Source organism: Podarcis tiliguerta, assembly GCF_965153285.1.
Source record: "Podarcis tiliguerta genome assembly, chromosome: 3".
NCBI classification, from domain to species: Eukaryota; Metazoa; Chordata; class Lepidosauria; order Squamata; family Lacertidae; genus Podarcis; species Podarcis tiliguerta.
Window position 1 is genome coordinate 39,895,789 of NC_139536.1, and position 22,508 is coordinate 39,918,296.

The 22,508-nt window shown below is 39.3% G+C and overlaps 1 protein-coding gene across 2 annotated transcripts in view; it reads right to left on the reverse strand.

Moving 5' to 3' along the window:
- The window catches only part of CRIM1 (cysteine rich transmembrane BMP regulator 1), a 132,428-nt gene that overhangs the window by 39,412 nt on the left and 70,508 nt on the right, over positions 1-22,508 (reverse strand). For both annotated transcript variants that reach the window (XM_083432149.1, XM_083432150.1), the window contains 4 exons: positions 15,001-15,243; positions 12,156-12,276; positions 7,204-7,325; positions 89-271 (listed from right to left, as the gene is read on the reverse strand). In XM_083432149.1, the coding sequence (XP_083288275.1) occupies positions 89-271; positions 7,204-7,325; positions 12,156-12,276; positions 15,001-15,243 (669 nt within the window). The remainder of the gene's footprint in view (positions 1-88; positions 272-7,203; positions 7,326-12,155; positions 12,277-15,000; positions 15,244-22,508) is intronic.

Below are 22,508 nucleotides of genomic sequence, written 5' to 3' on the forward strand. Positions count from 1 at the left end.
GCTGTACTTTTAAATCAGATTCAAAGAGCAACAGAGTAATAATAATAATAATAATAATAATAATAATAGTAATAATAGTAATAATTACCTTCGCATACTGGACAGCATTCTCCTTCTGGTACATAGTATCTGTCACAATGTAGCTCACCACACTGTGCCGAGAAACAAATAGACACACCACCTTGGCATCGACAAAACCGGCAGGCATCCATTCGAAACATATCTCCATCATAATATTCCACACTATTAAATATACAAGCTGGCTTCACTTCTGAAAATAGCAACAACAACAACAAAATAACTTTTCATGAAGGTGCTTGGCTATAAAAAGCATAGTGACTTAACTCATGAAATTCTCAGATATAGGATTATCTACTCCTTGGTAAAAAAAATAAATCTGCATTTTTGTTTCTGAAATGTTTCACGGTTTACTTAATATATACCAGGCTGAAAGTGCCTCAGCTGAAATTGCTCCTACTTGTGAAAGCTGGGGAACATGATTTTTGCTAATCCTACCTTCACCTACTGTAGTCCTCCATGATACATCCTATTTTGTTCTGGAGGGTCCCCTAACATTCAGGAACGCTTTTCAAGAGGGACTTAAGCTTGGAGGGTATTTTTTTTCTGGATGGCAGCTACATATTCTAGGGCATGTTCTACATCTACAATTATAAAAAAGAATGATAGTGACAGAAGAACTACTGGTGTACTCCAGCTACTCCACCCATCTATCAAGGAAAGAGCCACTTATTTTGAACTTAGCCTCAGCTTCATCACACCTGAGCTAGGCCTTTGCAAAAAGTCGGAAGAATTCAGGGTGCAGAAACAAAAAGTTATATACACAGCCTGTTCACTGTGAGGCCGTAGGGTGATATTTAACTCTCTTGTTTTAGTTCTGCTACCAGAGTTTGCTGGTGAACACCCAGCCCATGTTTTGTTTTGTTCAATGAAATATGACTGTTGCTGTTCATTTTACATTTTATTTCAATAAAGATGTATTTTTTGAAAAATGCTCATGACTATGCTGGTTTCACAGATATAAATTTGGGATAAATTTCCTTCATTGGATCAAATGTCATGGCAAGCCCCCACATTGCACAGAATCATTTGGCAGCACTCCTGCCCTTTTATCTGAGCCCAATTTATATGCTAAACCCCATTATAACGTTATGTACTACAAATACTTATGCCAGGAAAAAGGCTCTGTTGAAACATATTGCTAATTATTGATTGATAATTAACTACCCTAATTTTTATTTTATTTTTTATCAATTATCCTGGAAACATTCATATTCAAGAGTGGCACATGAAAATGAATTATTTTACCGATTCCTCCCATGGATAAATTGCCTAAGACTTTTTCAATATTGTCTATTCTTAATGGAAGCTAACATACCACAGCGGCTTCAGGCCAAATTAGATGCAACATGAAACACCTGCTTTAATGTTGCATGTATACCTTTACAATTGCAAATAGCAGCACCAGCGCCCCCAATCAGGAAGTGAGGGAGGAGCCTTTTCCTGTGCCTGCACTGTAGCCCTGACCAAAAAAACGCCCTTTTGAATTTATTTACATTGGGAAGGCAGCTCCCACTTAGCCCAACAGGAAATTCCCTCTTAATGAAAATTTGTTGTGACTCTGACCCAGGGGAAGCATTAAGCTCTCCCTCCCTGTTGTGGTCCAATCCTAATTGGGGGATTCAATGACTGCTATTTATGGTTTAAAAAGGGCACATGGACATTAAACAACATTAAACCACAGAATGTGCAGTGACACAGACGTCTCCAATTCAAGGTGGCTTTGGGCTAGCAACACACTCTTTCAGCCTTAGCTTCTTTACTGGCAATAAAGGGAAAAATAATATGGATCAATCTCACAGAGTTGTTGCAAGTACTACTGTGATAATGTATACCTAGCACTTTGAAGACACTAAGGTGGAATCTACTCACATATTAAAAACATTCTGAAAATGCTTTTTTAAAAGCGTTTTTAAAAATACGCTGAATTTTCCATTAGGCTCACCATCGCCATCTATTGTCACATTGTATATTGCACTTAAAACGATTTATTTGCAGCTGTATAGCTGAGTCCTAAGATTCTGTATGAGTAAATGAAGCTTTCTCATTATGGAGTCAGACCATTGGTCTAACTTGGCACTTACACCGACTGGCAATGGGTCTCTAGATTTCAGACTAGTATTGAACATAGCATTTTCTGCATGCAAATCATGCAGTCTATCATTCTGATTACATTACAAACAAACCACAACCCCTATTCACTCGGTTAACAGAAAGGTAGCTGATATATAGCTAAATGTTATGGGTATTGGGGTGTGACAAGTAGTCCTTTGTCTCACAGCCTATCAATTTAGGATGCCTCATAATGCATAATCTTAATGATTTCAGAAGAGTCAATGTTTGCAGTGAAACATCAGTGCACCTTCTTATGACTTCTACACTACACTGCTGCCTGTGACTCTTTCTGCTCAAGCAAATCCCAGATGTACCTGGAGCTTAGGAACTGTAGGTGGATCAAAGCAGTCCAAGCATCTCTGGGTCAGGAGTTACATACCTATGTTGTCTGGCAATTCTGTCTAGCCACTGGACCATCCTGGCTTTCATATATGCCTGGGGTTTCTTAGGGTTTAGCTATCTGTACTGACACTGAAGGGAGTTATTTCAGTGCAATGAACAGAAACAGAAAATATTTGACGGTACACTATTGGATTAATTAACAGAAACTGCGCTACATCTGGAAAGTTACTGGAACTCAGAGAATGTTTTTAGAAGGCGATTAAGGTCTGTTAAGAGCAAGATCATCTTACTCCAACCGTTTTAGAAGTCAGAACACATTAGGAAAACAAAACAATTGCAGACATTTCTTTGCAGACAATTTCTAAAGGTGACTGCAGCGTCTTTTGATTGCTATGAACCCTGGATGACACTTTTGTGTTTAATTCAGAAGATTATCAGCAGGAAGTTCTTTTTCCTTCACTAAGCCATGTAGCACACTCGTGGGATATCTGTTGCCTAAATGTCCTACCTAACCTATCTTAAATCTTCTTTTGTGGCTATGATAATTAGTAGCTGCTAAATTCCACATAAATAATGTGTTTTATTCTGTAACACTATAGGAAGTTACCTTATACCAAGTCAGACCACTGGTCCATCTAGCTCATTATGGTCTACACTGACCGGCAGTGACTCGCCAAAGTTTCAGGCAGGATTCCCTACCTGAGGATTGAAGGAGGGACCTTTTGTATGCAAAACAGATGCTCTACCACTTAGCTACAGTCCTTCCAACTATGAATTTTATTTTACCTGATGCTACACTGCCAGCTCAAATAGTCATCATAATACTGTAATTACTGTCAAACAACTTCTTTTGTCTTTTCAAAACAGGTACCACCACCACTGGGTGAAAGCCCACATTCCTTCTTGGGCAATTTGTTCAGAGCTGCATGCTAGTGCTGGAGAGGGCCAGAACCAAAAGTGAGTGGGCTAGAACCTCCCACACAATTTCTTTCAAAATCATCACCATCCCTCATTCTTTTTCTCAAGATCACCACAATCACTTCTTCTCCTAAAATCATAATCTACCCTTCCCACAAGGATTGGATCACATTGCCATCTCCTGCTCCAGCCTGGCTGCATTAATACCATCACTGAACAGCAGCAGCCAGTTCATACAAACTTGGGAGACTTTCAGGATTGCTTTCTAGATCAGAAAACATGATTACAGGCAAACTTGAGACCAGAAATCAAGCCCTACTTTGCCCTCATCTACTCTTCTCCTCACAGTGTTTCCTTCTCTGCCAGAAAACACTAGGAGAAAAATCTAGAATTGCAAAGCACCTAGGTCTCCTACAGAGTATGCTCACTTCATTCTCTTTATCATTATTTGGAGCATTGATTTCCCTCTGACCCAGGGGTGTGTGTGTATGTGTGAAGTTTCAGGAACCACCACTATGAGGTACTCAGCTTGCTTCCCTATCTCTGGCTCTTCTATATGAAAAGATTGTTGAGGATGCTTCAGGAGCCATTACTTCAAGGCTGCCGGTGAAGCACACTTTTTCCACTGGTAAACAGTGGGTGGGGGCAAGGAGTAGGCATAGGATGGAAGGGAATGTGAGTGGGATGTATCTGGCCAGAAGCCAGTAGATCTAAATTTAAATAAAGAACCTCTGTTATATTTATAACTTTATGACTTTGGATATAGAACCCCTAAAGGATACTGATTTTTAAACACATATTTGCACAGTGACATTCATTAAAGAGCGGTACATAGCATGAACAGAAATTTCAGGAACAGAGAGAAAGAAAGAATAAAATAATAATCCTTAACTGAGTTTGCCTTTTAAAGGCATAACTTCACTGTTGTTAGATCTATAGCCCAGTAGCATACTATACATTTATTAGTTTGAGTTGTTATTTGTATAGTAAACATTATTTCAGCAGTGGTGCTTTTTGTAACATAATTCTTACAAAGAGAGTTATTATTCTATTATATCATTTTGTTTGTGATCTTTGATGTGTTTTTTATATCTAGCAAACTAAAGATGCTTCACTAGAATACCTGCATCTTGCCTGGTACTTAGGAAAAGTATATTAATGTTTACTTGGTTTACATGTTATAATTACACAGCATCTCAAAGAGTAATTAAAATAGCATGTGTCCCTTTGATATTTTCGTTCAAAATGAACTCAAAGATATGAAATGTAACAATATAAGGAGAGATGGCAGAAAACCTCAAAAATTCTAGAGATTATAGGCCTGTTCACCCTTAACGCTAAGTCAAATCCTGGCTAAGCATGAACGAGCAAGCATGTGGGCTCTCACAGCAAAAATTATGGCAGCTTTGCTCTCCCTTGATCCTGCTGCTACTGCCCTAAGCCATGGTTTAGCTTAGCATTACGTACATCTAAATCTGGGTTTGTATCAATATATATTGCCAAATGTATCACTGAAGATTTTACTTGCTCATCCTTTGTCTCCTAATCCAATAATATCTTATACATTTTAGACAGCACTTTAACATTACATTCCAACAGATCTCTCTCCAATTGTGATATTTGTTTCCCAAACCCTCATTTCGTATCTTTCTTAAATACTTCATTCAAATGGTTTTAGTTTGTTTTAAACTGATTTGTTTTTGCTCTTGCCATCTGTCCCAGATTTAATTAAGTTTAAACTACTATTTAATTAATCTAATACTGAGATGCACAGACTCTGAATATTTATAGTAGTTTTGTTGATACTTATTGTTTATTATTGATATTTTGGGAACTAATGGGTCAGGGATAGCTAAACTGTGCCCCTCCAGAAGTTGCTGGACTATAAGTCTCATCATCCCTGACAACTGGGCATGCTAGCTGAAGCTGATGAGAGCTGGAATTTAAAAACATTTGGAGGGTCACAGGTTAGGAATCCCAGTAGAAAATAATGCATAACAGGTAATGCTGACATTTAGCAGTAAATCTCAGTAGTTAACTAGTAGCCCAATGCTTTCCTAATTTTGTGAGCCAGAATCCAGAGAGTTATCTGGCTATCTCTGAGCATTCACTGGAGCTTTTCAGACCTGATACAGGGCATGAGCTACAGGTAAAGCCTTGCCGTCAATACAAATTCCATCTGCCTGGCCCATTCACTTGCTACATTAGCATAGAGGCATCACAGCCTGCCTGGCCATCAATCAGAATAGAATAAACAAAAATAGCTTGCTTTCAGATTTCCCTAATGAGTATTTGAAAACTCATGTCACTGCAGATATGCTTTGGAAGATTTGTATTTATTTTCCACTATATTTCAATTTTTCACATTATGTGTAAAGAACATGAAATTATAACTTTCAAATAAAATAATAATAATAATAATAATAATAATAATAATGCATACCACTATTAATTAACTGTGCCCCCCTCGTTATCCAGTGATGTGGCTTAATTTGTAGTTTAGCAGTTTAACTTGAAGGATACAATTCTTCAATAATCTATTTACACAGAGGTATAAAGAGGGCTGGGTTCACCCCTTGAAACATGCCTCCCCCTCCATCTACTGAGTTGCCTGTGATGGCACCTGCAGCAGACTTTTAAAAAAATAAACATGAACTGCACATAACAGCAGGAGAAAAGGCTTGCCAGGAAGATGGCTGCAACGTGCTCAGGCACCAAGAAGGGGTGCTCTTTCCTGAGTGGTTTGCAATCATCACCAGGACTCGGAAAACATTGTAGCAGATCTGAGTGCTCCTTTCCACTTTCTAAACACAGTAAGCACAACATCTTATTTAAGACAGCCTTCTGTTAGCACAATAAATAGGAACATGGTATACCTTTACCGAGAGATAAAACTTTGTAATGATTTTGATCCACAATTGGGACAAAATCTTGGAGGCAGCAGTTCCTAACCTCTTTTGGGATGAAGGGTAGGCATAAATCCAATGAAATAAATATTTGCATGACTTCTGGCACATGGCTAAAACCTGTCTTTCAAGGTCATCGTCAAAGGTTCTGGTAGTGTGTTCAAGAGGTTTTAAATTAATCTATGGCTATGGACTATTTAAAATGGCTTTTGTATTGTTGTATTATATGCTTCTTTTTTTCTGAAAAATAATTAATTCATAGAAGTACCCTATCATACCCAGTATTAACAGACCCCTACTAAATAAGGTTAGGGACGTGGGTGGCGCTGTGGGTTAAAGCCTCAGCACCTAGGACTTGCCGACTGAAAGGTCGGCGGTTTGAATCCCCGCGGCGCAGTGCGCTCCCGTCGTTCGGTCCCAGCGCCTGCCAACCTAGCAGTTCGAAAGCACCCTCGGGTGGAAGTAGATAAATAGGGACCGCTTACCAGCGGGAAGGTAAACGGCGTTCCATGTGCTGAGCTTGCTCGCCAGATGCAGCTTGTCATGCTGGCCACGTGACCCGGAAGTGTCTTCGGACAGCGCTGGCTCCCGGCCTTTAGAGTGAGATGAGCGCACAACCCTAGAGTCTGGCAAGACTGGCCCGTACGGGCAGGGGTACTTTTACCTTTACCTTTACTAAATAAGGTTAAGTTTTAATACCCTACAAGTTTTTAGTAGGAATAATGTCCTATGTAAACGTATATATAATTTCTACTTGTGCCCCATATTGGACAACATATTTAAATTAGCCATAAACCAAACTCCTCAAAATGTTCAGTCCAAATACACTGAGAACGTAACATACCATTGACACATTCAAAGACATCACAGCACTTGCCAGGTGTTCTGTCTCCACGTGACACTATTTGGGGGATGTAGCCTGCCTCGCATTTTGGAACACCACATAAACCAGAGAGACATTCGCACCTGAAACCGAAGCATTGAAAGCTCCATAAATAAGTGAGGCAACATATGAGGGAGGGAAAGCACAAACATGGGGGGGAAACAGCTGGTGATAGCAAGTTGGTTTTCTGCTGTTACATAATAAAAGACAACATGACTATTTAAAACACAACACAGTAAACAAAATTTAACAATTGTTCCAATGGACAATGCTTGGCTTTGATCAGAAGACTGATGTTCCAAATCTTACATACATCCCAAGCAGAGGTAGGCCTGTCGAAAAGTCACTAATTCCTTAGTTCTTGATCATAAAAACCATATATCTCACAGTGTTTTGGGGAGAATCATCAAAATAACGAAGGAGCATTCTATGGCACGAAACTGCTTAAATATTGCTACAGTACTAACACTATCTCTAGCAACCATTCTCTTAACTCTGTGATGTGATATTTAATTTGAAATGGCATGGAAATGTAACATAAGGTGACATGAGTAATTAGGATCTGTATAAATCTTTCAGAAGCCCAAGGACAGTGTTGCAAACTCAACCATCAACATTTAAAGTTTACTTATACAAGTCATTTCAGCCTCATTCATAGGAAGTGAACAACATCCCACCCCAGACATTTTCTGGTCATTAGCTTTTCAAACACATATGGATAATAAACCTTAAACTGTCCAAACAATCCAAAACTCTAATCTACCTACAATGAGTACTTAGGAGGTTTCTGAGATACACAAAAGATACTCCTCTTTAAAGAGGAGATGGCACTGAATACATTTGCAAATTATTTTTTAAATCATGAATGCTAATCCCTGAAATATCCATCCAGAGAAGAGTTGAAGTGAGAAAAGAAGAATATGGAATCATCCTTTAAGAATAAAACATCATATACTTATATATTAGATAGGGGTAACCAATGTGGGACCCTACCTCCCATCCCTGATCACTATCTTTGCTGGTTGGGGCTGATGGGAGCTGAAGCCTAACAACATCTGAAGGGAACCATATTAAGTACGTGCATACTGAAAATTGCTGAAAATATATGTGGGGTAGAGGGGGACTGTTTGAAAAATGTCAGCACAGGGGAAGAGAATTTAACTATGGGAGCAGATTCCCCCCCTCCCTCATTTAGTAGTAAAACGCCGTTTTACCACCTAAATCAATCAGTATTACCTCCAATAAGACAGGGGCTTTTAACTGCTTGGGCAACTCCCAAGCAATGCAGAAAAACTAGCTTGTGTGCATCCCTGACACTCAGCGTCCCAACTTACCCCTGTATACTATAATCTTATTAAGGTCCTGACCAATTCAGGGTCAGAAGAAAGGTGCTCGCTCTATTCCTAATTAATCTATAACCCCCTCTCCCAAACAGTTTAAAGTATCCTGTATTGAGATTAAGATAGGGTTGAGAAATTTCTGCCATGAGGCCCAAACTCTTCCCACACAGCATAGGATGGCATCTCTAACCACACTGTCATGTTTAAGATTATTATTTGCATTTGCTAGTTGCTTTATACAAGAGAAATATCTCATAGCGAGTTTATTTTTATTTATAAAAATATGTATATAAAGCAGCAACCGTTTTGCACAGAAATTCCATTCCTTGCCCATGTGCACATTGGTGGAGTGTGCATAAGCCCGCTCCACCTTGTTCTGTCCTCTTCTGGGTCGAAAAGGACCTATGCTTTGGCAGCCAAACGCCAACTGGACGCGCACAAAATGGTCACTGCCTGTATTGCTATATTATAAAAAATATCAGAGTGGTTCACAATAGAAGCTCTTGAAAATCCCTCACTGGTTTTTGAGCAGTCAGAGACTACAAATCCCCAATAGTTTTGAGGCAAACAATGGTCACCCATCCCTTCATATAGTCTCTCTCACAATATGCTCATACTGAAGAAAATTAGCACTTTTTTAAAAAAAGAGAGAGATTAGTTAGTTATGTCAAATGTGGAGAGGGTGGCAAATCAGATTTCATTACTCAATGTTGTATTATCTGGAATGTTTATTGCTGTATTTGTTCTATGTTTTTATTGGTTGCTAATCAACAAGGGTGAATTTGTATTTGGGCTTAGAAGATCAAATCACTAAGTATACAGGACATTCTACAGAATAACATTTTGTATTTATTATTAACTTACAGAACGCATGAAAATAATATTTATGAATGTCTTACATTTCTGCCCCACCTTCATGGCTATTATTATTACAGTTCCCTATTCAGGCAATGAGCAGATCTAGAATTGCTTAGCTTCAGCAAGGTGTTGGTCTCCTGTGCCTTCAGACCATAATATAGTTAGATTTCAGAAAATAAAAAATTTGAAAAGCTCTCCACAAGTCCTGTGAGTAATTTTTAATTCTTTCAGTGCCAGCTTTTGTCAGGCTAATGGGTGTGACCTCTGTAGTACAGTGGAGCTATTTTGATGAGATTAAACTAATTAGTATAGTGTTTTTTATTCATTTTTGGGTGTGTTTTAAATCTTGTTATCTGCCCTGAGATCTTTTGATGAAGGCTGGAATTCAATTGCTAAAATAAATAAATTGAACCACATCTAACTTGTTAAGTATAATCAAATATAATAATTTTTTATCAAAATAGGTCAAGAACAAAAGCACCAAGTGATCTACAAGATATAACCTAAATATGTATAGGACAGACAAATAGATTAGCAGGGGCAGAATAAGGATTTTTTAAATGTTGTCTCCCCTTTCTATGGAAAGAATGTTTCCCCTTATCTGCCACTTACGACATCTAAGGAATACTGAAGAGCAGAGTGTACTCTCTCTTCCCACAGCCATTTGAGAGAAGGATGGGAGCAACAAGCCTGGAAGCTACCCTGGCAGACTACTTGAAATCAAGCAGTCACTGAGGTGCAATGTCACCAAAACGGCTCACCCCTTTTGGCGAGAGTAGGGCTGGGATGTGTAACCATGGGTAAATCATCTCACCAAGCCTAGCACACAGAAGAAATAAAATGAACAACAACTGTTCTTAATAATTGTCAGAAGGTTTTTTGTTGGCAGGATGGAAGAATCCTTTAGGCCTGTTTATTGTGACTATACAGATACTGTAAGGATAGAGGAATTGTTTTGCGGTGTTTTTGCTTTTTCAGCATAATCTAACACTACTACTAATTACTTAGCTGGTTAGCTAGGACTATACAGAAAAAGGAAGGATAAAATGAATATACACTTTATACTAAGAAGAAATGGAAGCACCATGTATGAAAAGACTCTGGGCGTTGAGTACTAATAATTTTCTCCTCTGTTTTCATAAATGGCTAGGAAGCAAGAGTGATTATTAAAGAAGCTTAAAACTTCTATCAGCAATCATTAGTATATGCTTAACACACAGCTCACTTAAGAATTGGGAACCTAACAAAAAGAAGCAGTAGAGAAGTGAATGTGATAATCAAAACAAGTAAGTGCAGATTAAAGATTGGAATAAACTCACAGAAATGCAATTAGGAAGAAGATTAAAATAACCACTTAAGTCAGCTGACATAAAATGCAACATTTTCTATGCATCAGTTTTGGATATGGATAAGCATGCATTTTGTACTAGGACTTCTGAATGCAGTTAACCAAAAACTGTTACTTATAGTTATAAGAATGAAAGTAATTATTCTGGATTGAGGAGTATATGAAATTCAACTGCAACATTAAAACTGTAAGACAGCTTTAAAACTATTTCAGAGAACAAATTTCCTGTCCTGCTGTCACTCTTTCCACAACTAAATGATTATACTGTTTGAAATCAAGATACGTAAGAATGTTTAAGAACAAGACAGCAATCAATGTTAGATATCCAGTGAAATGTATGGACATTTGCAGTCCCGGTGTCACTAGTTCCTAAATACTACATAGCAGAATAATTTTAAAACTCATTTACTGTTATATTTTGTGCTGTTTTTAGACTCTCATCTTGCCACATCAGGTAATTTCTTGGACCAGAGAATTATCTACAGTGGGATTAGATTCCAGATCCTCAGCACGTGATGGTTCTTTGTTGCTGAACACATGAATGGTAGTATTTGGATAGGATATGTGGAACCTTTGGGGAGCAGTTGTTGGGACGCTCTCAGGATCTGCTTCATCTTACAATATCAAGTTACAGAATCCAGAAATGCCCTATAGTTCATATATACCACATTACTGTAGTCAAGACTTGAGGTTAGGTCATAAATTATTGTTGCAAGATTGAATCTGAAAAAGATGTACAGCTTCTTACCAGGAGGCGTTTATTGGTACCACCGTATCCCAAGATTCAGGGTCATCCTCTATGCACCCAAGTTTAATCTTATATTTCTATATAACCAAATACATTAAGAAAAAGCTACATGACATTAAGTTCTCTCCTTGTGTTTGGAAATAAAACTGTAGGACATCTAGTTCTCTCCTTGTGTTGTTCCCATCTATAAAATACACTATTTCTGTACAGCCTTTCTAAATAAGTTACTAAGTTAAGGCTAATAAAAACATGAGAACTGCAAGCTAAAATTACTCCTATTTTATTTTTACATGAATGAGAAACACGTCAATTCCCCCCTAAAGATTTTAGTTAAAGAAAAGATTTAGTCACTAATTCTTCTCATATATCTTATTTCAGAAGTCAAAGCAGTTACTAATTCCATTTTAGTCATGAACACTTTCACACAGCAGTTGCTCAACATACACCTCCTAAATCTTCAATAGGAATTCAACTGAGAAAAAGCTGTTATTCAGAATCATCTAGAGCAACAGTGATGCTCAGTACTCCTTTGCTACTTGTATCACAACTGCTTTGAGTTCTTAAGTAGAAACTTTAAACGCAGTGACTGTTAAAGTCTTGTATCAAATGTATAACAAACCTGGTAGGGAGAGTACAACATCCATCAGCTGTCAGCCTGACTTGAGTTTCATAGCTATCCAAGGGGCAAGCAACTTGCTGGACAGGAGGACATTCTACTGTGCTACAGTCTATGCTGAACACTGTTGGAAGAAAAATATATTTAAAAATTGATTAGAACTCGTATTGCTTTAGAAAAAATGACAAGAAAGAGTCCAATTCTTTCACAGGGTACCTGAAGGAGTGTCTCCTTCCACTTATATATGCCCAGAATAAATAAAGCAATCCTCTGAGACCCTCTTCCAGGTGCCCTTGCCAAATGAGGTGAGGCAGACAGCTACTAAACGGAGGGCCTATTCAAAGATGGCATCTTAAGTTACAGAACGCCCTGCCCAGAGATGCTCACCTGGCACCTACACTTAAGTCCTTTTGTCACCAGGTGAATACATTATCCTTTTCTCAGGCTTTTTAGAAGTGTTTTAGTATTTCTTAGATATTTTACACTACTGCTATTCTCTGCTTGTTTTTGGACCTGTATTGTGCTTTTTAATTCTCTTTTAAATTTCATATATTGTTCTATCTTGTGGTTTTAATGTTCACTGTAAACTACCCAAAGAACTTTGGTTATTGGGCAGCGTACAATGAATAAATAAATAAATAAATAGAATAATATGGTACAAAGGTCACTAAACGCCAACCATAATACTTCAACACCAGCTTCTGGATGATTGCAAATGCAGACAAGGACATATGCCAACCAACAGTCCCCAAACCTAAATTCTCAAAGGTTTAATTCACAGCACCTTCACATATCAATTAGGTGGAGAGGGTAATTATGCCTGCTTCCATGCATTAATATAACATGTAAGTCTGATATTTGCATATTAACTCCAAAGCAAGTACAACTGATATTTGCAATCTTTAAACCCCATTTTGAGTCATGTTCACATTTCTGGAATACATGCATTGGAATTAAGAAGAGAGTGTTGTTTTTATATAATATGCCAAAACATTGAGGGAAGACATGCTCATAGGTGGAGCAGCTCCCAACCATTCTGGCCAAAAATGGTGACCATAAATTTTATCCTGGAGACAAGAGGCATTATAACATTAATTTTATTATTTCAAAATGGAATGCTGTTAAGTGACTTGCCAACCAGCGGTATACAATTTATAAAAGGCAGCTCAGCTGCCAGAAGACTTGGGAGCAGCCATTTCTGGCACAGTAGGCTAGGTGCTTTGCAGAGGCTGCACTGGCATTGCAGAACTTACTAGTAGTTCTCCCTCATGATGGCTAGATATCCAATCCACTTTTAGTCAGCAGCCAGCCATCACATCCACTGGCTCTTCCAAGTGAAACACAACCAATGCAGCCAGTATGCCGTGTTCATTTGCAACAGCTGAATTAGTCACAGCAGCAGTGTAGAAAGCAAAGCGACAGGACAGAATTTCAGTGATCCACAATGGTAAATTTCCATTTTTGTGTGTGCATAGCAGAGAGGTGGGCTGTCTGTGTCATATCCTTTATCAATGAAGGGGGTTGTGCTGTGTTTTCCACCTAGACTATTCTTTGCCCCCAACACCAACTGCCCTGGGGAAGGATCCTGATATTGTTTATTGTGGGTTAAATAACCTTATAAGCCACTTATAAAGACTTATGTCACTTATAAGCCACCTTAGACTTCTACCCCAAAAGGTGAGAAATAAAAAATCGTAATAAGTAAAATAATGTGCACATGCATCCCTCCTTCCTTTCCTCCGTGTATATATGGCTATGTATGTTTAAATCCCCTGCAAGTATTCACAGAGGCTGATAAACAGTCACAAAAGGTAAGTAAGTGAATTTCACTCACCGGCATTTGCACTTAGCACCACCAGTATTTTCCTTCTGTAAAAGGAGCTGCTAGTGATGAGGTGCTTGTGTTTCCATTTATCCAACCAATGAAAGTTGTATTCCAGTCTAGCCAAGGTTTTAGTACAGGGAGAGACAAGTCGGTGGCAGCAAATTATCTACGTATCTCTACAGCTTCCTCTCAAGCCCAGACACCATTTGGGGACCCCTGATACCAGATCCACCCTATTTTTTGCTCTCTCTTTTTGTAATTGTAAGTTTTAAAAATTGTTTTTAATTTTCTATTTTAAATTGCTGGGACATCAGAGTGAAGGACATATAATAAATTAAAATAATAACAGCCACAATACATTCAGTATGTGCCCATTTATGGATGCGTGAATCTGTCTAGATGGTGATTGCAATACCAAAACACATACTGGACAGTCCCTTTGAAGTCAGCTGGATTTGCCCTTGAGGAGACTTGATTTCAATCAGTCTTGGAATGCCCCTTATTTTTATGAGTAAACAACCAATGGAAGGGAAGGTGCAGGATGGTCTATCTCTACATCTTGTACTCTAAATGTCAACTTGATCTCTGTGCTTTCAGTTACTAGAGGAGATGCTATTCTGTCAGACAAAAGAAATCACAGATCATAATATAGTTATAGTCTAGCTTTTATCATGGTTTTATCATCATCTATGAGCACTAACTGCCACTGGACTGAAAGCTTGCATATGATTATCAAACAATTACGTTACCTAGCTTGATAACACAAGGAGTGAGGGAAATCAGTTTTGTAGCACCTGCCTCACATTTCTTTGCATTTATGTTATTCCATCAGTGTTCCTGTTTCGAATAGCTTGTAAGATAGGAAAGACTTTGGCTGGAGTGAAATTTTCTCTGATAGTGCAGTGATAGAGACAGTGACAGGAAAAGAGACACATGAAGGAGTTCATTTTTGATAGTCAGCTCTAGGTTAATATGCATAAACACTGAGGTAATTGGGCTGGGGGGGGTAAAGGTACACATTACCTGGTTTACATTCATAGAAGTCACAGCATTCCCCCGGCTTGCCTGATGCTTTAGAAACCAATATATTCAAATAGCCTGGTTGGCAAACTTTCCTCAAGCACCCTGTAGGGTTGCACACGCAGCGGCTAGGCAGAGGGCAGCATTCACCAGGTGGCGCATACCCTTCAATCAAAATAGAATCTTCTGGACAGCGAGGAGAAAACTGTACTTCACAACGGGCCTTGGAGCAGTCAGGCTTTTCTTCTGAAAACAAGACAGTGTGTGGATGTCAGTAATATGTTGTCCTGTTAATTTAAAGCTTTGCACATTCATACCATACAGAAGAGGTATCACTAGAAACTGTGTTGATGGAGCTATGTCCATTCCCCCAAAAGGGATGTCAGCTGTTTTTGCCAAAATCTGCAATTGCAGGAAGCAGAAAGATGGACAAAGAGACCCATAACACCTTAAAGCAGAGCTTTCCAAACTTTTCATGTTGGTGGCACACTTTTTAGACATACATTTCACAACACAGTAATTCAGTTTTACTAGCAAACTGGAGGTTAAACTAACGCCTTTCCAGCCCTGGGAGGAGCATGGGGAGCGTTTGCATGAAGCCAACGCTGAAGCCAACACACTAACGTGTCACGATACTGAAGTTTGGAAAGCTCTGCCTTAAAATTTAAATTAAAGAAGAAAGACTTTTACTGCCAAGTACTTGTTTCATCATAGGCATGAAGTACACAGCAGGCACACATTTTCATCATTCTAAGTTGTTTACTCAGGCACGCATGTACACATACACAAACATGCTGCTACAAGTACACTGATTATGGTAGCTTTACAAAGGGGGGGGGGGCAAGGATAATAACCCTCCTGGCAGATTTACCATTCTAAGACATCACTGGCATCAATCACTGAAACCTAGGCATGCCTGAAAAGCAAAAGGGCCCACCCCCTTTTGCCACCTAAGGCAAAAGCGGAAATATTTTGCTCCCTGCCATACTGCCCACTTCCACTGTCACTGTATTTCCCCCATCTCTCTGAACTTGGAGATGAGCAGCAGCGCTGTGCGCAGAAACACCTGGCTCTTGCTAAACTCCCCCCCTTGGCTCTCACTGAGGCACTCCTCAAAGCATTGTCACTTGTCTTTTCTGCCCCAGAGATGAGGAAGATAGATGGCAATGCTACACGCCAGAATGCTTCCCTCTCCCCAGTGAGAAGGGAGTGCTTTGTTACTGGAGGCAGTAGGGCAGATGGGGCACTGACTCTTGTGCTTCCACCACTTGAGGTAAGTTGTTTCTCCTCACCCCACTGGTGGGCTGGCTCTGCTGAAAAGTGATCAAACTGTATATGCCACAATATACCATAAATATTAAAATCCTATAGATAACCATAGGGTGCTATAGATAACCAAGTATAGGGTGCTAACAGAGGGATAACCTCTGGAGTGGACATGTTGTGTTCCTTCTGGGGTAGACTGTCCACCTTTGGTTCCCAACCTCCACACTTGTGGAGTTCTCACCTGTGGCTCCAAGAAGCTTCTAGAAGCCCCAGAAATGGCTTCAACTGGCTGGCTAAACCAGATGAGGGTACCCAAGGACAAGACCAATAGTAGGTCCAATGATCAAGAAGGCAGTTTCTGCACATGCTGTAGAGGGAAGTGAGGGGTAGGTGGGGCTCATCAAGCTGGGAAGATAGCCCATCTAACAGATTCTAAACCTCCCCTGCCTTGTGGGATATCTTTGGGAGAAAAAAAGGCTGAGGAGTAAACCTACACAAATCTGGAGTGGAGTCCCTAAGATGGTTGGATGGCACTTTGTATGCCTCCTTCTAGCAATTCCTTCCTAGCAGCCAAGCTGCTGCCAGACGTATTGCTCTACTTTCCTTTGGACCACATCATGAGGCAGAGAGGGAGGTCTTGTCGTCTGGGCAGCCCAGGACCACCATAAACTTTGTCCAGGCTTCTGCCCTGGAGAGGTCACTTCAGTACTGCTAATGCAGCAGCTTGACGTCACACCCAGAAACACACTTCATTGTCTCGAGATAGACGAATGGCAACACTGGATAACCATTACCTTATGTAAAAAGATAACCACTTGTAGCCCTTATAAAGCTTTTATGTAATCGAATTTGTCAATGAACTGGGTACAGCCTTAAGTTTAGGAGACAGAAGTAAAATAAATTTTAGGGATTCGGTGCTTAGGTATAATGAATTTATGGTCAAGGACACAATGTCCACTTAATCTGACTTGTTCTCCTATCATTTCTGGGTATACTCATTTTCTTCAGTACTAACATACAGAGCTGTGTTGATTATACATGCTGTGAGAGTATGCATGGTATAAAATATCAGTAGTATGGCTCACGCTATCAAGAAACTGTGTTGTTGGAGTATATGAAAAGTATAGCTGGTTATACTGGTGTCCTTCTGGAGAAACCTAATGCTAATGGATGATCAGACTGGATGAGTATAAGCATACACTAGCATCTTTCCTCAAGAACTGTCTGCAGCATGCTTTTTGCTTTATTCCCAAAAGCTCCATGTGTGGTACTTTCTGCTTTTATTTCTGTTCAACCCCATCTGACATTTACTTCCCCATCTTTACAGTCTCTAGGCTAGGAGGGGCTAAGAGTGCCTTTTTACAGGTTGGTACTCAAGCTATAATCTCTTTCAGTAAGAAGTGACATGGCCACTTTGGTAACTTCCAATTGGGTTGTTGTGGTGTGCTGTAAGTGCGGCTGCTCTTGAAGAAAAAAACTTCAATTGGTCTAAAATGCAGTGGCCAGATTACTGGCTGGGATTCCAATTAGGTAACATATAAACCCAGTTTTGCAGCAGCTGCGCTTGTTGCCAGATTATTTAGGAGCCCAATTCAAGGTGACATTATTGACTAAAGCCTTTAACAACCAGAGACCCAAATACTGAAACACTGCCCTACCCTTCCATCCTACCTGAACCCCTTAACATAGGGGTCAGCAACCTTTTTCAGCTGTGGGCCGGTCCACCGTCCCTCAGACCATGTGGTGGGCCGGACTATATTCTTGGGGGGGGGGGAAATGAACCAATTCCTATGCCCCACAAATAACCCAGAGATGCATTTTAAATAAAAGCACGCATTCTACTCATGTAAAACCAGGCAGGGCCCACAAATAATCCAGAGATGCATTTTACATAAAAGAACACATTCTACTCATGTACTCATGCTGATTCCCGGACCATCCGCGGGCCGGATTGAGAAGGCGATTGGGCCGGATCCAGCCCACAGGCCTTAGGTTGCCTACCCGCCTTAAAATAAGCAGGTAAGCAGGTTTCAAGATAATATATCACATATTTAACAGAACAACAGTGATTTCTTTTTCATGCATAACTGAGAGGCATTCAAAGAATAGAGGAAATCTTTTCTTAAGAACTCCTTTGATTTTCATGGGATGTAACAATGTGGCCATTATATATTTCAAATTACATTTTTATGTTCAAATTAAGCTTTATATTTTCAATGAATTTTACAGTAGGACCACACAATCCATATTGTTAGTAAATCAACAATTTCACATTTCTTCACCAAGAATGCCATAGGGTTCAAGTAACTTGTTACTTTCTAATTTGTAAATTAACTGTTCTTCCTCTTCATCTGACATAGTTCTTCAGATATATTCCTGAATGCAGTTGTTTAGGTCACTTTTGTGATTTAAAAATCTTAATTATGCATTTATAGTGTAAGCTGACTTTACATTTACTGTATAGCGTAAGATGCTGAGCGCTGAATGCAGAAACGAAGGGTATAAGCTATGTGAATAGTGAGTAAGTATTGCAAATATTGCCCTAGTTGCCTGCTTCTAGCCTTTAAATCAGGTGTATTTGTTAGTTTTCAAATCTGTAGCAATCCACTCCTCAAAATCTTCACCCATTTATTATTTTAATCAATTTATATTCCACACTTCCTCCAAATGGAGCCCAGGTTAACAATTTAAACGTGATTCAGCAGAGGTTCTTCTTAATTGTTTCTTGAGCAAGACTTCTCTTTTAAAGAAGATTTCTCACCTATTTAGACCCTGACTCTTTAGGTACAATGGGTTAGTTTTGGACTTGTCCATATACACCCTGGGATATCAGATCATTATTCTATGTTTAAATACTATCTAAGCTTCCATAAACTGAACCACCCACATTACCATTTTATTGTTCAACATTCTAATCCTCACATTTGTTATAAATGGCCCTTTTGAAATTTAATATACCGGTAATGGTTTTGAACTTTCTGGCCATTTTCCATTCCATTATTATATACTGAGGTTAGTTGTGCTGCAATCATTAATTTAAAGCAGTTTGACTTGACTTGCTTCTTGTAGTAGAGAAGCACCATTTTGGATTAAATCAATGATCCCTCTCTCATTTCTATGTTAGAGCACCTTAAGCACATATTGAACTCCCAGAGGTTCAGAAATCTAAAATGTTTGAAAAATGTAGTGGGTTGAGGGAGCAGAGATACAAAAAAGCAGAAACTGACATTTGCAAAAGTTTATTCTAATTGGTTTACAATAATCCAGCTCATCTCAATCTTCCAATGCTCAGGGTTTCTGTGTACCTAAAGTAACATATATCTCTGTAAAATTTATTCTCCCTAATTCCGGATTTGTAGGGTAACACAGAAATAGCTTAAGAACAATTCTGAAGAAGTATTTCAGTGCAATACTACAAGATCTGGGCATTTTCTACAGGATCCTTCCTGTAGGATTCCATTCTTTTCCTCCCTCCTATTGGGCTGAATTTGGAACATGCACTTAAAAGCTGGATCAGTAAAACAGGGACAGCATTAAAAAGTCTGAGCTTACAGATAGCAGTAGCCAGAGTGGTTGTTGTTATTTTTTAAAATCAACACTGTGTGCTCAAAAAGAAACTCTCTGAACCAGAAATATACAAAAAAGGGAAAACCAAAATGATTTAAATGCCATGAGTGCCTTCCCTATGATGAAAGGAATTTGGGGCTTTTATAGTTTTGGAGGAGAAGAACATTGGGGAGATGTGATGCTGAGATGAAGTGAATTCCATTTGTGGGTGGGGCATAGCAGGAGTGTGCACCCACTTTGGATGTAACCTAATAATGAACTGGATTGATTTGGGAGGTATTCACTCTAAAGAAAAACAGGTCTTGTCTGAAGTTCAGTGGCCTGCTCACTGTTTTAGGTCTCTCTTTCTTTCTGGCCAAAAGTTGTAAATTTCTCAACCTGCCCTCAAGCTACCCATAAAAGGGAAATGCCAGGCAGGGGGGAGGGTGGCATCTTTTGTGACTGAAAGCTGTAGCTTTTGACCAGGGCTCTAAAATCACAACACTTTTGGAGGGAATGTTTCCTTAATGCAAGGGTCAGAAATTTGTGGCCTTCCCAGTGTTCAGACTCTTTAACTCCCATCGGTTCCAGCCAGCACAGTTGATTGTCTGGGATGATGCAAGTTTGACCCCAGCAACAACAAGAGGACCATAGTTCTCTGCCCCTGAATCAACATATTAGAAGTTATTTCAGTGTTCTTTTGCAAATTGAAGTTGCAAGTTCATTACAGCATATGCTTTCATGAACTGATGCCCACTTCCTCAAATGCTTCCTCAAATAAATGTGTTAGTCTTTAAGCCACCAAAAGGTTCTGGTTTTTTTGCTGCAGAAGATAAAGCACACCTAATCTTCTGGAGGAGAAATCAGGTTGACTCTGCTAGGAAGGACAACGCTGAAGAGCTATGGAGTGGTGGTTGTATTTTGTTATTCATATACAGACAATAAGAAAAGCAATTGTCAACTTAACCCCAATACCATTCCGCGATAGGAAAACCACTACCACTTACCTGTTCTAGAAAAGCTCAGTTATTTGAAGGACTCCCATACCATTGCTGAATCAATGCTTTAGGTTGTTTTTATTTTTATGTTTTATATTTCATCAAAACTTTTGCTATCTAATGTTCTAAGTCAATATTTTGGATGTGTCATCCACGTGCTCTTTGTTGGGTCTTATGTGCAAGATATAACTGACCATTTTGTTTATAGTGAAATAATAATAATAAAAAAAAATCCTGACCAATCCCTTTCTAAAATCCAAGCCCTTCTATCCCAATTATTTACTCTTGTTGTTGCATTTTGGTTTCTGCCTGGTATGCCAGTTACTAGTTAAGGCCAGAGGTCAGCAAACTTTTCCAGCAGGGGGCCAGCCCACTGTCCCTCAGACCTTGTGGGGGACTGGACTGTATGGGGGAGAGAGAGATGAATGAATTCCTGTGCCTCACAAATAACCCAGAGATGCATTTTAAATACAAGCACACATTCTACTCATGTAAAAACACCAGGCAGGCCCCACAAATAACCCAGAGATACATTTTAAATAAAATGACACATTCTACTCATGTAAAAGCATGCTGATTCCCGGACCGTCCGCGGGCTGTACTGAGAAGGTGATTGGGCCGGATCCAGCCCACGGGCCTTGGTTTGCCTACCCATGGTTAAAGCCCTTCCTTATACTCCTACCCCATTCTAGCCCTACTTACATTTGAGTAAAGCTCAGTGTTAAATATCGATAAGTCTGTGTATCTGAACAATAGTATAACATCTGTTCGGCTGTTTGTCTTCTGGCTGAAAATTGATAGGCTCCACTTCCTCAGGAGGAGCTAGAATGCCTACAAATTTCATCCCAAAAAAAGAAGTTATGATTTTTATTTTTATTTTTTAAACTGCGGACATTGACCCTGGCATTCAATGCTACAAAGCTATTAATCTATTGCAACCATATCTGAAGACTACAAAACTGGACAGGCGAGAAATCTCTCTACATACCAGTGCCATATTTATGTCTACATCTAGAAAAAAAGATTTATCAAGCACAACAGGACTTCCAGATTAAGTATGTTTAGGACTACAGGATGAATGAATGTGTAAAGCTACCAGAGGACATGTGCTTCCCATTATGAATTAGTTGACTCTAGAGTTGTTTGTTGATTTAGTTGATTCCCAAAATCAATAGCCAAATCACTTGCACAAATAACTAGTCACCCAAGAAGCGTAATATTACAACTTTGAACTCTTCTGGAAGAGGGCAAGTCATAGCTCTTCTGGAAAGGGCAAGTAAACCAGCTGATCAATGTGCATAAACTACCGCCCAAATAATAATTCAGGGATAATTTATATATACAAGTCACTGTTTCAGAAAATGCACACTAGCTACTGATTTCAAGCAAGTTTACAATAGCAATGTAACTGACATGGTGCATAGTTACTCCACCTAGTCAGAGGAATGGATATTTCACTTAAAGGATGGAAATAAAACTGTATTTGCAGTTGATTGTTGTATTTGCAGAGAGCGGGGAATCAGTCATCATGTGTTTCTCCAAGGCCCAGGTACAACCTGAATTATGCAAAGCACCTAAAAGGCCCTTTTTGAATGCCTGCTACCTTTTCCCACACTCCATCTTAAAACACTTGTCAGACGAAGACATGGATGGCCTGAAACTTTCCTTTCTGTGCTTTTTCCTATCTAGCCTAATGAAAAA